The 17,346-nt window shown below is 35.6% G+C and overlaps 1 protein-coding gene across 1 annotated transcript in view; it reads right to left on the bottom strand.

Moving 5' to 3' along the window:
• Window positions 1–3,542: 3,542 nt before the first annotated feature.
• LOC114333873 (toll-interacting protein) overlaps window positions 3,543–17,346 on the bottom strand; it is a 30,061-nt gene continuing 16,257 nt past the window's right edge. The window contains exons 3-5 of the mRNA XM_028283868.2: window positions 15,690–15,891; window positions 6,858–7,019; window positions 3,543–3,881 (exon numbers count right to left, since the gene is read on the bottom strand). Coding sequence (XP_028139669.1) covers window positions 3,771–3,881; window positions 6,858–7,019; window positions 15,690–15,891 — 475 coding nt within the window. The 3' untranslated portion in view covers window positions 3,543–3,770. The remainder of the gene's footprint in view (window positions 3,882–6,857; window positions 7,020–15,689; window positions 15,892–17,346) is intronic.

Genomic DNA, 17,346 nt, shown 5'->3' with positions numbered 1-17,346 from the left:
CCCTCAGTTGCGGAGAAAGGATTAATAATAAGGATTTTTTTATTCAGTCAATGGTGTGAGCACTGTCAGTTACATAGTAACGTGTGGCCTTACTTTTACACGCATACCTATTGTGGCAAATGTATCATATTTTTCAAAATTTTGGAATGCATTTAAATCGTAGAACAATTTTAACTTTTGATTTTAATACAGATTTTAATTGTTTACAAGTATTCTCTCATGACTTTTGATGTAGAATAATTAGGGAAGCAGGAATTCAACAATTCAGAATTTTACATTGATTTTCCTATGGCCCTTTTTACGATTCACCACCCGGTATAAGATAAAATGTGTACTATTTGTCTTATTATTTCATAATAACAAATAATACACATATTCACAATAACACACATTCAATGATCGAAAATAATTTAAAAATATGGGAATGTAAACTCTTGTGACGTAAAGTCAAAAATATAAGTCTCCCCACCACCGTCGGACAAGACAACCGTAATAAAGTCTAATAACCGTGCAATAGGGCTTTTCATTCACAGTCATTTGTTTCGAGCTTCTGTCATGTGTCACATAATATTAATATATCTACGACATACTTTATTGGTATCTACAATAATACAAACCGAAGACGTATGACGTAGATATATTAATATTATGTGACACATGACAGAAGCTCGAAACAAATGACAATCGATGAAAAGCCCTATTACCCTACCACTATCAATTTTTTTGTTTACGAAAGATGACGATTATCTTCCATCCTTCCCTGACTACGCTATCTCATCCTGGCCGCATTAAATTCGCTTCATGCCCATTCCATCAGTATTGACAGTTCGTTGGTGCTACCTGTAGGCAACACATATTGTTTTATGTTTTATCAATTAGATATTTAAATGAGCCGCCGATATATCATGGCCTATAAGGTTTAAGTATTGGCGGCACTGTTTTGGAAGCTGAAGAATTTCCTTCCGTAAACGAGTAAAATACCTAGGGGACATTTTGGAATGTGGTAGTGAGACATGGTGCAAAGCAAATTTTGAAAGGGCGTGTTAGCAATTATTCTAGATGAATCCAACCTCGTACTGAGGGATTTTATTGCACACATTTTATTGTGTTTTAAAATAATATTCTGATATACAGGGTGAATTACTTTCGAGTAATGACGTCACCGTCATTTTTTTTAAATGGAACACCCCCATTTTGTCTCAATTTTCGGATTACTCTAGCTGAGCTGATTCCAAAAATGTATCACATATTGATTCAAATTGGTACAGGGTGGACAAAAATACAATAGTTTTGTGTATGCTCATATTATTAAAGTTTAATTAATTTTTGATATTAAATTAAAATATTCAACTAAACAATATCAAAAATTAATTAAAATTAAAATATCAAAAATAAAATAAGTATTTTTGAAAATATTGTTAATTTAACTAACGCGTTACTGTATGAACACACACAAAGCTATTGTATTTTGTCCACCCTGTACCAATTTGAATCAACATGTGATACATTTTTGGAATCAGCTCAGCTAGAGTAATCCGAAAATTGAGACAAAATGGGGGTGTTCCATTTAAAAAAAAATGACGGTGACGTCATTACTCGAAAGTAATTCACCCTGTATATTAGAATATTGTTTTAAAATTCGGTAAATTAAAATCAAAAATCGACGTAAACTGTATGACAGAGAAAAATGGCTGTATTAGGTATAGGCATCTCTTTCTAATCGACGGGGCTTATTCAATGACGTAAGGTTTATCGACCACGTGACTTTCTAATTGTCTCCGATTAGAAAGAAATGCCTATACCTAATAGTCATTTTTCTCTGTCGCACAGTTTTAAATTGCAGCGAGCAGTCTAGGTATTACTATGCCTATGGTTTAAAGTCTCTCGTGTAAAATTATTTAGGTCAGCGGTTCTCAATCTGTGATACATGTACCACTGGTGGTACAGTTACGATCACTGAATAGTTTACACCTTAATTTTTATATTGTAATACTGTAAATTTGCAGTGGCGTACGGATTTGATAAATGTCAAAGTCAAAAAATTTCAAAAAGTAAATGCTTGTCAAAAATTTCGCGATTGTTGAAAAATAAAATAACAATATCAAACTCCTCCAAAATGGTTACAATAAATTTGAATGATGCGCAAAAGCAAGAAGATGCAATTGCCAAACTCGAAGAAGGTTGGTTTTTAAGAGAAGTTGCTTCAGATTTGGACGTGAGCCATATATGTGCATATGAAAAATCAAACAAAGATTGGATAATTTGGGATAGATATAAAATAAAATCGGTATTTTTAAACCAGACTTCCTTGTTTTCATTATTAAGACCATAATCCATTATATTCAAAATAACTTCTTTTTATACTTTCCATTTTGTTAAACTTAACTATTTTTTAATTTTAATCAACCTATTCTAGGTACACCACTGGTAACGTCACTTTGACGTAAAAGGTGCGTTTAAACAAGGTAATAGTTTAAAAAATAGGCTCCTAGATACGTAAGCCTGTAAACTATTCCATGACCGTAACTGTACATATCATTATTTGCGGTGGTACCACAGACCATACATACTTATAGACGTTTCACGGCCATGTTAATCTTTCGGATCGAATTAACGCCATCTCTTGATTGGAATGGGAACTAAATTGACTAATTTTAGTTACGTGGGAATTTCAAATTATAAGTTTTGGGGGATTTTTGATGAAATTTCGCAGGAAATTAAAACAACAGAAGGACAATTCAATGTTTTATTCAATATTTTCCTGAAAACCTCAAATATTCCAATTTGTTTTCAAAATGCTAAACACTACTCCCAAGTGTCACGTGAAAGCACTGATGTGTAATATTGAGTTGAATGAAAATTTTTGAAAGAATCTTGTAGGATGATTGTTTAGATAAATATTACCTTATAATCTTTTACAAACTTCCAAAAATATATAGGCCCGAAATGTTGATGACACACTTGTCTATTAAAATAAACTGTTTTGATTATATTGTTTTTTTAAATGTGGAGAAACACAACACGGGATGATCAATGTAAACTAAAAATTCTACTCATTAAAACGGACAGGAAGTTAATACAATTGATTATTGATTAAAATTGTGATTAAATCTAATTAAAAACGTAACACCACTATAATAAAATAATTAAGCCACAAACTGTGAAATTAAAAGTAAATAACAAATTAATTTAATTTTCAACTGTCAGTTGTTAAATATGACAAGAGAATTGACTGACAGCGACATCTCTTGATTGGAATGGTAACTAATTTGCTGTCTTGACCTTGACAATTTACGTGAAACGTCTATGAGTATGTATGGTTTGTGGGTGGTACACACAACATAAAAAAAAATTAAAATAGTAGTACTTAGTAAGTCTTGATAATACAATCTAAAAATATAGGTGCTACCAAAAATAATAGAAAGAACTGTAGGTGGTACATGACTCAAAAAGGTTGAGAACCGTTGCTTTGGGTTATTAAAAATTAGTTTTAATTTTTTACCTCTAAAATGAATTTTAATTAATTTATAAATAAAACAAAATTATCGTTGCTAACATTTATTGGCACAATTTTATCAATATAAGTATTTTTGCACTTGCTAATGGACTAGAATTATTGTTAAAATATGGCCAAAATTTCATTAACACAAAAGCAAAACTATAACACATAAAATAACAATAACAAGCATTAAAATATGGAATTATCAAGTCAGATGTCAGTGGTTTAAAAATCACATATCATTTGTCTTAATTTAAACTTAAACTATGAGTTAATCAGCCAATTGTAAAAGAGAGTTGATGGTACTATCTTTATTTCCTCTATTTGCTTCAAATACAGTCTTGATTACTTCTTTTTCAACGTTTGGAAACATCTCTTCAATCTAAAATATGAATCATCTTAAATATATAATTTTTAGAAAAACATCATTTGTTTCACCTTTCTAAATTGTCTATAGGTGATGAGTGCGATAATAACCGGCAAAATAACGCAAAAGACGGAAAACATTATACGTTGTGGAATAAAAACGAGATGAAACTAGTAGAGGTGAAAAATTATCAGTAGTAATTGCACAAGAGCTCTAAAATTATTGAATTTTTCCCGAGTGACACTTGATAGTTTTAATTTCACGAGCCTAACGTGAGTGAAATTATGTCAAAGTGTCACGAGGGCAAAAATTCTATATTAATTTTAGAGATCGAGTGCAATTTGTTGCGATTATTTCATGAATAAAACTGTTCAAAACCAAAATTTTATTGAAATTTATTTATGTAAGTAGAAATTAGTACAATTAAACACACAGTTGTTATAAATATGTATTTGACTGTTGAAAGTCATCACTTTTATAATTTTTAAAACATTTGTCGTTAATGTCACTGAATGTTCATTGTTGCGTAGCAACGAAGGGCATCTGACGTAAAATACTCTTCTTCTTCTTCTTCTTCTTCTTCTTTTTGTATAGACATGACTCTGTTTTTTCAATGTGCCTCTAGTAAGTTGTCGTTCCATCGTTTTCGCGGTCTTCCCACTGATCGTCTTCCTATTGGGGAACCGTCTCTCGCTGTCCTGACGACCCTATTTGTTGTCATTCGGCTTATGTGGTCATTCCATTCTATTTTTCTGTTTCTTACCCAGTTATTAATGTTATCCACCTTGCATCTCCGTCGTATATCTGTACTTCTAGTTCTGTCCCATAGAGTCTTACCATCGATTTTTCGAAGGGTTTTCATCTCCGCTGTTTCGAGCAATCTTTTTGTCCTCTCTGTGTCGGGTCGTGTTTCTGACGTTTATTTTTCGTGATATTTTTATTTCTGCATATTGTGTCATTCAGGCAACCTGCGGCTCTGTTTGCTCTATTCACCTGATCTTCTACTTCTGTTTCGAGTCTTCCGTAGCTAGATAGTGTGATGCCTAGGTATTTAAACTCCATCACTTGTTCTATTATCTGAACTTCCAGCTCCAATTTACATCTTATTGGATCTGCTGTTATAACCATGCATTTTGTGTTTTTTGAGGAAATTACTGGCGATTATGTTGAATTGGTGCAGCATACGTTGTAAATCATCTTCACTTTGAGAGATTAGTATTGCATCGTCCGCATAGCAGATTATTTTAAGTAAAATATTCGGCGACGGGAAATTATCAAAAATTATCGGGTATAATATCACAAGAGAGTGAGAATAAATTGACAATAATGCAACAGTTTTTCGAAAATTTGTTGTCTGGCAATAGACACGAGAGTCCGCAGGGCTCGAGTGGCTGTTGCCCAATGACAACAAATTTAAGAAAAAGTGAAGCAATATTTTCTTATTTATTCTTACTGTAGTGTGATATTCGTAAGATTATTTTTTAATACTTACATATAAAAGATATAAAATTCAAGACTTTATATAAAAACAGTTAGTGACATTCATCCCAATTCATGTGACACACATTTTTTAACTTGTCAAAGTGAAAAGCACAGTTTAGCAAATATTTATGTTATAGCCTTATTCTTTAACAATATCGCTGTAATAATATTGTCGCTAGAGAGGTAAATTATCATTGTATACCGGGTGTACCAATCAAACTGTGTTTTTTTCTCCTCAAAGTTCACTACACCCTGTGGAATATTCTAGCGTTTATAAAATACTGAAATTAAAACCCAACTATAGCCTCGGGTTTTCTTAACATTCTGTTTTTTGATTCATTCGCTTATGTTGGATAATAAAAAAGATAGGTACTTTAATGACTAGCCATGTTCTTCCTCAATACAGGATGTTTCTAAATAAGTGCGACAAACTTTAAGGGGTAATTCTGCATGAAAACATAATGACCGGTTGATTTATAAACATATTATGCTTCGTTTCCGAGATACGGGATGTTGAATTTTTTCTTACAAACTGACGATTTATTTATTGCTCTAAAACCGGTTGAGATATGCAAATGAAATTTGGTAAGTTTCAATAGACAATTATTGCATATTTTTTGGGTAATGGGCAATATGATGGGTTATATTACCCGCATGCACGACAATGGTGAAAATAAAATTCTTAATTGTATGTCAAAAAATGCGCAATAACAACCTCTTAAAACCTACCCAATTTCATTTGCATATCTCAACCGGTATTTAGAGCAATAAATAAATCGTCAGTTTGTAAGAAAAAATTCAACATTCCGTATCTCGGAAACGAAGCATTTGCGGATATAGGTTTATAAAGCAAACGGTCATTATTTTTTCATGCATAATTACCCCTTAAAGGTTGTCGCACTGATTGAAGAAACACCCTGAATTGATTAATAACATGGCTAGTTGTTAAAGTACCTAACTTTTTTATTATCCAACATAAGCGAATGAATCAAAAAACAGAATGTTAAGAAAACCTGAGGCTAAGTTGGGTTTTAATTTCAGTATTTCATAAATGCTAGAATATTCTACAGGATGTGGCAAACTTTGAGAAAAAAAAACAGTTTGATTGGTACACCTGGTATACAATGATAATTTACCTGTCTGGCAACAATATTATTACAGCGATATTGTTAAAGAATAAGGCTATAACATATTAAAAAAATTACTTAAATCGGACAACAGGTTTAGGAAATTCGAGACATCAAAAATGGCCCATTTTGTGGGGTGGCCAATATTTTGTGCCGGTCAGTGTACTTAATACGCTATTTTATAGAGCTTCAAAAACCATTGCAACTGACTAAAATAGTTTTATTCTAATTTTAATAGCTTTTGCATTAAACCCGAAAATGTTGTAGGACAAACTTTAAACATCGTTTTCTCGAAACTTTGCTTTTTTGACTTATGACACTCCTTGAGCGGAGGTGCGATGTGAAAGTGGGTAAGTACAGAATAGTGAATAAAAAAATTTACCTGTTTCAATTCAGATTCACTTAAAATTGGTATTGGTGCAGGATTGGGAGGAGCTTCAGATGCTGGTACTGGATATACAGCCATTGGTTTAACTGGCCCACCTCCAGTTCTAGGCACCACCATAATAGGTTGATTTGGTGGATAAATATTTGGAGGGGATGCCTAAAAATATTCGTTTTCTTAAGTATAATAAACAGTAAAAGTTGTGAATAAGTGATCGTACTCGAGCATTACTTGACGAAAGTTCGTTTTATCTAATAATAAAACACTGAAAACTTTTGTTTTCAATACTTCTACAAATTTGTTACAAATTAATGTGATGATTATTACAAATTATCCGCCTATCCACTGTTGGGTGAACTGAGTAGCTCAGCAGCGGGTTGCCGGTCCCAAGCCCGGATAAAGGAGGAGGGTTCGAGGGTGAGGCTAGCGACCTACCACGGTAAAAACGAAAATGCTCATAGAACCGATCACCAAGCCTGGGATACCGGACAGAAACATTTTTTCAAGACGACTCTAGCAAAGAATAGGACTACGAAAAAGGATAAAAATTAAGAATAGCATGCTGGAACATTAAGTCATGGACAAAGAGAGACCAAGAGATACTAATAGAAATGAACACTCACAAAATAGATTTATGCGCGCTCTCCGAAACCAGAAGGAAAGGAAAGGGAACTTCAAAATACCAAGACTTCCTACTCATATACAGCGGAAAAGACAAGGGGGACTATGCTAGCTCAGGAGTGGGCCTTATAATCCACACGAAATTTGAAAAGAGCATAGAAAACATCGAATATATCAACCATAGAATCCTGATGACGACTTTGAATATGGAAAACACTAAACTCCACATCATATCAGTCTACGCACCAGATATAAGTAAACCCGAGGGAGAGACCGAAGACTTCTATAATAAACTACAGGATGTAATCGACAAGATACAGAAAAACGAAAAAATAATTATTCTTGGAGATCTCAATGCAAGAATAGGAAACGACAGCATAGATAATATCAAACAACGATTTAACGAAGATACATTGAACCGAAATGGAGAGTACCTTGTTGAATTCTGTACCCAAAATTTGTTGAGAATAGACAACACGTTTTTTCCACACAAATCCCAACACAAATACACGTGGCAAAACAATCAACAATAGACTATATAATTACAAATAGAGAAATCATACCTAAACAAATACTAGACGTAAGAGCATTAACATCGCCCAATATCGGATCAGATCATAAAATGGTGCTTGGAAAATTTTTGCTCAAAATACCCCAAAACAAGAAAAAACCACCCAAGTACTTTGAAAAACTAAACATTGAGTCTCTAGAGAACCAAAACACAAAATGGTTGTATAAAAGACGTTTAGAACAAAGATTTGAGATAAACCCAGTAACAACAGGTGAAGGAGTAAATGAGACATGGGCAAAAATAGAATATAATATATTACAAACCGCAAAGGAAAGCATAGGGGTCAGAAAAATTAACCTGAATGCAACAAAAATATCAAAGTCCTGGTTCAATACTGAAATAAGAGATCTAGCGTATGAGAAGAGGAAAGCATACCTACAATACTGCACTAACAAAACACCAAACAATTACCAACAATACAGAGACACAAGAAATGACATTAATTCTAACATAAGAAATATAAAAAGCGAATATTGGACACGCTTTACCAAAGAAATGGAACACGATTTGTATAGGGCGCAAAGAAAAGTTTGGAAATTACTAAAAAATAGGAAAAAACCCATTAACGAATATAGAAGTTTAAATAGAATAGAAGCAGAACAATGGACCGCCTATATAGAAGAACTATATAAGGAAGATACTATAGTACCTGAAGAAGAGAAAGAAACAGGAAATGAAGACGAATCCAACTTAGACACAGAACTAGAAATCACAAAAGAAGAAATAAGGAATAACATACGTAAATTAAAAAACAGAAAAGCACCAGGACCCGATGGGATACCAAATGAACTCCTGAAATACGGAGGAGAAACCTTAATCGAAAACATAGAGATCCTCTTTCAAGAAATAATATGTAGCCAGCGTGTACCAGACCAGTGGAGGACGAGTATAACAATACCTATACACAAGAGAGGAAACAGCAAAGACCCTAGCAACTACCGTACTATCACCTTGCTGAGCACAACTCTTAAACTCTTAACAAAAATACTTGCCAATAAAATAAATGAAGAATACACAATTAGTGAGGAACAACAAGGTTTTCGGAAAAATAAGTCCACAATAGACGCCATATTCATAGCCAGACAAATTGCTGAGAAAGCACTGGAATATAATAAACCTGTATTTATGTGCTTTATAGACCTGACTAAGGCCTTCGATTGTGTAAGATTGGAAGATGTGCTAAGATTGCTAAAGGAGAAAAATCAGCCCAACAAGATGATAAGGTTAATTAAAGACATTAATACGAAGAACAAAACCAGAATAAAAGTCGAGAATGAACTAACATCGGAAGTAGAAATCAACTCGGGAATCAGACAAGGGGATAGCTTGAGCCCATTGCTTTTTAATTTAGTCATAGACAAAATCATAGAAAACATTAAAGGTACTGGAAATGGATATAAGATGGCGGAAAAACAAATAAAAATTCTCTGTTATGCTGACGACGCAATCTTAATCTCCGATAACGAGGATAACCTACAGCGAATGGCACAAACTTTCAATACAGTGGCGAAGAATTACAACATGAAAATATCAACAGCCAAGACAAAATCCTTGGTAGTGTCAAGGGAACCCATAAGATGCAAATTAGTAATTAACAACGAACTAATTGAACAAGTCTCGAGATTCCAATATCTGGGAATCGAAATATGTAGTTATGGAGATGTTAAAGAGAGCGTCCGAAAGCAAGCAAATAAAGCCAATTACGTGTCAGGATGTCTGAGGGATGTCATCTGGAGAAACAAAGATATGAGGCTGGAAGGGAAAGTACGCATATACAAATCATGTGTAAGACCGATCATGACGTACGCGATAGAAACAAGATGTGACACAGCAGAAACCAAGAGGATATTGAGAACATCAGAAATGAGAACGCTGAGGTCAATAACTGGGAAAACACTGAGAGACAGAATACCGAACGACAGAATAAGAGATATCTGTAACATACAAGATATAGTACGGTGGGGAAGACAGAGACGACGAGAGTGGAATCAGCATGTAACGAGAATGGACAGCGAGAGAATAGCCCGTATAGCCAGGGATTCGAAGCCAACAGGCAAGTGACCAATAGGAAGGCCCTTTAAAAGGTGGCGAGATAGCTGGCAGTCAACATCACAGCTACGAATACAAGCGCAAAATCGGTAAGGAACAGGCCAAGAGGCCTATTATAAGAAGAAGAAGAAGAAGAAGAAGAAGAAGAAGAATGTGAATTAAAGTGATGTGTTTATTAGATTATTTAATACCGAAGGATCAAAATAACACCCAAGATCCAGCCAAATACCGCCCAATTACTTGTCTTCCAACGTCTTATCCTGTGTAGCCCGGCGTATCTACCAACAATGTGCTCTGAATATTATCATATAGCCTTAACCGCTCATGCGCTCTACAGGAAACAAAAAAGAAAGGAAAAGGACAATCAAGATTAGGCGAATATATACTAATCTACAGTGGAGTAGTAAAAGAAAACAGGGCCAAAGAAGGTGTAGCATTACTAATACATCAAAAATACCAAAATCACATCAAATAGTGTCAATATATATCAGAAAGAATTGTCACAGCAAAAATTAGAATGGAAAAGGAAGACCTGAACATCATCGGAGTATACGGCCCAGAAAATAACAAGCCTCAAACAACAAGGGAAATATTTTATGACGAATTACAACAAGTAGTAGATCAAGTTAGAGGGAAGATGATAATACTGGGGGATTTTAACGCTCGAATAGGTAGCCAATAATACCCGGAATTAAACACAATGAAAATGTTTAGAACGAAAATGGAGAACTGATGATAAACTTCTGCACAAATAACGAACTTAGAATAAACACCACCTTTTTTGACCACAAAGACCAACACAAATATACATTCAATAACACCCGTGGACAAAGATCTATGACAGATTATGTTGTAACCAACGGAGATATACATCCATCAAAAATAATCGACGTAAGATGCCTCAACTCAGCAGATGTAGGTAGCGACCATAGCCTAGTATTATGTAAAATAGGAATCATTATGAAATATTTCACACCTAAGAGGGCAGCACCAACACAAACAAAAATCAAAGTCGACGGACTACATACGGAATCCACGGAATACTTATACAGGAAAAGAATATCAAAAAAAAATTGCTGAGAATGAAATATTAGAAAACGATAACATCGATGAAAGCTGGCAAAAACTCAAAGATAACATAATCGACGCTGCAACAGAATCACTTGGAGAGAGAAAAGTAACGAATACTCACATATTAAAGAAGAGAACCCCGTGGTTTAGAGAGGAAGTTAAGATAAAATGCGAAGAAAAGAAGAAAGCCGTTTTACAATACAGAACAAAACAAACACAACAGGCATACAACCACTACAAACGAATCAGAAACGAAACGAATACTTTAGTGAGGCAAATAAAAAGGAAGCACTGGCAGAGTTTCTCAAAACAGATGGAACACGACTTCTACGAAACACAAAAAGAAGTATGGAGAATGATCAAAGGAGATGAACGAATTAATAAAAGCGAAACACATTCACAAGGAAACACGGACAGACTACTTCCGATCTCTATTTGCTAAAGGCGACGATAATGAACCACCAACACCTGAAGTTACGACAAATGAAGAAATAAACATCGAGGAGGGAGAGGTAAAGGAAGAATTAAGAAAATTAAAAAATAGAAAATCTCCAGGAGAGGACAGAATATTGAACGAACTCCTAAAGTACGGAGGACAAGATCTAACTAAACAACTATTAAAACTAATACAAAAAATAATAGAACAAAACAGAATACCACAAGAATGGAAATCAAGCATCCTAATACCTCTCTTCAAAAAAGGAGACAAATCAGACCCGGAGAATTACAGAGGGATTAACTTATTAAACACAACATTAAAATTAACAACAAAAGTGATAACAAACAAACTGAATAAAATTATAACATCAGCAGAAGAACAACAAGGTTTTAGGTCGGGAAGGTCATGCACTGTCGCTATATTTATAATGAGGCAAGTTCAAGAGAAATCGTTGGAATACAAAAAACCGGCATATTTATGTTTCGTGGACCTTAAGAAAGCATTTGACATCAATACAACATAATCGCCAGAAAATTTAACATGTTAATTTCCAAAAAAAAAGACAAAATGCATGGTTATAACAGCAGATCCAATAAGATGTAAATTGGAGCTGGAAGGTCAGATAATAGACCAAGTGATGGAGTTTAAATACTTAGGCATCACACTATCTAGCTACGGAAGGCTCGAAACAGAAGTGGAAGATCAAGTGAATAGAGCAAACAGAGTCGCAGGTTGCCTGAATGACACAATATGGAGAAATAAAAATATCGGAAAAGAAATGCAAGGCAGAATTTACAAAACAGTCATCCGACCAATAATGACATACGCGGCAGAAACACGACCCGACACAGAGAGGTCAAAAAGGGCTCGAAACAGCGGAGATGAAAACCCTTCGAAAAATCCATGGTAAGACTCTATGGAACAGAGCTAGAAGTACAGATATACGACGGAGATGCAAGGTGGATAACATTAATAACTGGGTAAGAAACAGAAGAATAGAATGGAATGACCACATAAGCCGAATGACAACAAATAGGGTAGTCAGGACAGCGAGAGACGGTTCCCCAATAGGAAGACGATCAGTGGGAAGACCACGAAAACGATGGAACAACTTACTAGAGGCACATTGAGAAAACAGACAGTCATGTCTATACAAAAAGAAGAAGAAGCCTCAACCGAAAGGATGCGCTAAGAGTTCCATGGTTTGCAAAGAACAACTTACCATTGACTCCAGGCTTTTAAAAGAAAAGGAACCTTTTTACTGCCTTCATTGATTACAAGAAGGCCTTTGATTCAGTGCTGCATGAATGGCTTATAGATATATTGAGAATATATAAAGTCGATGATAATATAGTTACCTTTTTAAAGCATATAATGACAGAGTGGAAGACTAGAATTTACCTTCAAATACCTGATGAATCAGCCGGGGCCTATTTCGAGGAGATTCATTGAGTCCACTGTGGTTCTGTCTAGCTATGAACCCACTATCTCAGCTATTGAACTCCACTGACGCAGGTTTTAACATCAAAAATAACAACAATGTGGTGGCGAGGCCAAGAGCGTCGCCAGCCAGCATGATAGGGAGGGGCAAGATGAGACAAACATTGAAAATTAGAAAACAGATAATTATGTAACTATTAACCCAAATACACTTACTAGATTTCTATAGAAAAGCTGTTAATTTTAAAAGAAATTAAAAAAACAAAAAATATGAAAATTAATAAACGTTATTTAAAACATAATCTTCTCAGGTTCTTTGCAAATCTGTCAACTATTTTATTATTAAAATCCTCCGAATTTTCAAGTACATATATACTTTCAGTGCACGCTCATCATTGCAAGGCCATTGAGCCGACTTTCTACCATAGTGCTTCTCAACCAGGTTTTAATAATTCTTTCTTAAGCTACTGTTGGACCGTTCGACAGTTAACGTCGTGCAAGGTAAGGCTGTAATAAAGGAATAAACTTCCTGTAGCTGGCTGTATACCATAAATCACAAAAATACCAAGTTTTTTGTAAAAGGTATATATTAAAATACCCTAAATAAGGGTCACAATACAAAACGTTTTCGGATTAAGGAATCCATCATCAGTGTTTAGAAGCCAAAATTTGCATGCCTGAGCCACCAAAATGTATAGGGTAAAAACCCTTTAAATGTAAATCATAAAGTTATTTTACATATTTATATAAAATTCATCGGATGTTATAGATAAACCTGGATGTTACCCAGGGCAACACAGGACTCTCACTACGTGGTTGGAACTTTCTTTGGAGAAAACCTCACATATTGGATTTCAATGGCCAACCAAAAGATATAAAAGAGAAACTCGAAACTACATGAAAGACATCAATCATAGTTTAGATGCTTTAAGTTCGATTAACTTTCCTAACTAGCGTATTTATTGGGTTGAATTTGTCTGTCTATGGCTTAAAGTGTAATGTCAGCTAATATAATTTTATGTTTCAACAATTTTTTCATTAATTTTTGACCGTCTTAGGGGGGGGATTTCCCCATTTTCCCTCTCCGGAGATCCGCCACTGCCGTTGACTCAGATTTTTCCTGCCATTGTTTTTGTCAAAGGTCAATTTCATTATTAATATTCGATAAACCGTAACATTGGGAGAAGGGATCTCAAGCTTCTGTGAGATTTTTTAGTGAAAGACCAATTTCGAGAGAACTAATTATGGAGTCCAAATATGGGACTACTAAAGACCTCCGCCAAAATTCTGGTGAGCTTTCTGCTGGGTGATTGCTTCCATGCAATCCTCTCCCAACAATACGGGGTACCTAATGACTTCATACCCTCTTCCACTCCAATTTTTTCTGCAAGTATAATATTACCATCTCTCATAATTTCATCTGTGACCTCATCCGGACTATCACGGTGTTGTTTTATCAATTCCAATAAACGTTTGATGTGCTGGGATGCCTTAACCGCATCCAAAGTTACAGACTGATGTGCGTTTACAACTGGTTCCACCATAGCTGAATATTTGGTTATCAAAATTAGAGCCAGAATGAACCTAACTTTGGAAGCTGCAGCATGGAGCTGATAAGCATTTTTACTAGTCACACTATTTCCCTCTTGTGACAAGATTTCCAAGGCTTCCATTATGACAGAAAAATTTTCGAAAGACGATATAATTATTTTGGGACACTCTATACCACTGCACAGTGTTGCCGTTCTGTTTTTACATGAAGTTTTTAGCGGCATTATCGAACGGTCTTGTTTTTAATTATCTATTTTTAAGTTGTAGTTATTTAATCTTTCTATTTTTTAATTTGGGCGCATTTCTAGGGGGGGCAACAGCCCCTCCCGCCTATGCCTGGCGACGTCCATGGGCGAAGCTTAATCATCTGTTGTATATGGATTAAGGATTATTATATTTATTATTATATGCTATTATTGGAAGCGTTTTGTGTTCTGTTATACGTTTCTTGAAGGTTCTACCAGTTTGACTGATGCATGTAAATTTTTGGGAAGTCACATATAAGTTTGTATACACCAGTGAATAAAAGCTTTTTTTTTGCTCTTGCTGTTCTTAAGTAATTTGTTTGTCCTGAAGACTGGTGTTAAAAAAGAAAGAAATAACACCAGCCTTCAGGACAAACAACAACTTAGCGACTGTGGTGACTGTCTAAAAACGTACATCGGTCAAACTGGTAGAACCTTTGAAAAACGTATATCAGAACACAAAAGGGCTTTCAATAACAGAAAACCAGATTCTATGTACGCACTTCACCTTCTAGGTCATAATCATTCTTTTAATGATCATTTTCAAATTCTCCATATTCAAAAAAGCCTTAATCTATCCTTATTAGAATCTATGGAAATGAATAAATTAAAAAATACTGATATACTAATATGAATGATCAACTTAAGACAAACAGTTCCCCCCTCCTCAACTTATGCAGTTAAAGGCTATAAAGTGTAGATGCATAGTAAAAACACATAACTTACGCAAGGCACTCTGCCGATAAAGCTGTAATGACATTAACTTGTAATAAATGGTAAGGAAGCATTGAAAACAAAAGTTTTCAGTGTTTTATTGTTAGTAAAAGTTGCATTTTATTTACCGTGTAACTAAGGACAAGATTTATCATGCCCTCTACTCCTTCTCCTTGTTTACCATTGAGTGGGTACCAATCTTCGTGTGTTTCCCCACTTAAAACCTGTGCAGGAATGGTAATCTGAGCCCAAGCTATTAATTCATCCATAGTAAAAGATCTCTCATCAAATATTTCAATTGTTATTGTATTTATACCATGTGGAAGGAAACTAAAAAGTAATTTTTGTTTATAAGTTACTATAATATAATAACAAGATCAAGACATTAAAAATTAGACTTTCAAATTTAAGCAAATGCGTAGTCAGATACAGTCAAAGAATATTTTGGAATTGGCACAAATGATAACAAGATGTTGTTAATTGTACATTACTTCCTGAAATGTTGCTTACTTTTGTAATAAAAAAACAATTATTGGTAAATTGTACGAAAATATTTCTAAACTAAAAAATATAGTGGTAAAAATAACACAAGGGCAAAAATTGATATGGTATAACGATCGGCCTCTCAGCAGATCACCGGCAAGGTACCGTGCGCGCATCAACTCCAACGCTTTCCCTCTATACTCCCTCCACTACCGATGAACGCCATGTGAGGGACCGCCGAAATGGTATTTAATAAGAGAACCGATTAAGAACAGTCAATCTTCCGGAGTAGTAGTTAAGTCTGGTGCCGACCACTAGACTAGTAACACGAGTGCGAGCGGAGCGGAGCAGAGAAGCAGCGAAGAGAAGCCAACGAGTAGTGGGGATTGCTCGGCTGGGGACTTTTTAGTCCTACATTGAATGTAAGCGAGGTAACAGTTGAGCGTTTTCACTCTCCGAGGCGAGAAGACGACGAGGAGCCAACGGTGGAAGAAGTTGTACGACTAGCAGGAATTTTCATTCCATCACGAATGTAAGCGTGATAGCGAAATCGTGCACTTCTAAGCCTTAGGCAAGAAGGAGAGGCAAAGGCCGATCGACTGAATGTGGTGAAACTTAGGGAATTTGATTTTATTGGATTCTCTGAGACGCCACAGCTAGAGATCGGTTAGCAGAAGAAGCAAAGCGGGCTCGACGGGAGCCCGCTACGGGATTTTTACTGTGCCTCCGTAAGGGTAGACACTGCAAGGTGTAGTTCTATGGAATCTACATCGGGCAGCCCCGGCCCCTAGGTCAGTAAAAACGAGAACATCAAGAGGATCCCGTACCCAGTTCTGCCTGGGTACGTGAACAACCGCGATAGGGGTAGGGAAACCAACCCTGAAGCCGAGCTGGCGTCGGGCCAGTCGGCGGAAAAAAAAAGGTTCGCCAAGATTAGGGATTCTCCCCCCCAGACAATTGATCGAACTAAGTCTCGATCACCCCCCCCCCCTATGGCCACTCCGCCAACACATGAAGATCCACGCAAAGTGGATCTTAGACTTTTACAGGAACTACAAACCGATGAAAGCGAAGAGGAATCCGAAGAAGATACCGAGATGAAATCCGAGGATATGGAAAGCGAGGCAGATAGACAAAACCAGATAGAGGAAGCCCTCCGACGGGCAAAAGAGACGCAACTAAGAGGTGAACAGCTTCGACAAGATATTGAAAAAGACAGGCAGAGCGAATGAAAGACAGAAGACCAGCTTACGCAGCAAGTGAAGGAAAAGGACGAAGAAATAGCCCGACAAAAGACCGAAA

This window comes from Diabrotica virgifera, chromosome 5 (genome assembly GCF_917563875.1).
Source record: "Diabrotica virgifera virgifera chromosome 5, PGI_DIABVI_V3a".
NCBI lineage: Eukaryota > Metazoa > Arthropoda > Insecta > Coleoptera > Chrysomelidae > Diabrotica > Diabrotica virgifera.
This window is presented reverse-complemented; position numbering and strand designations above follow the sequence as displayed.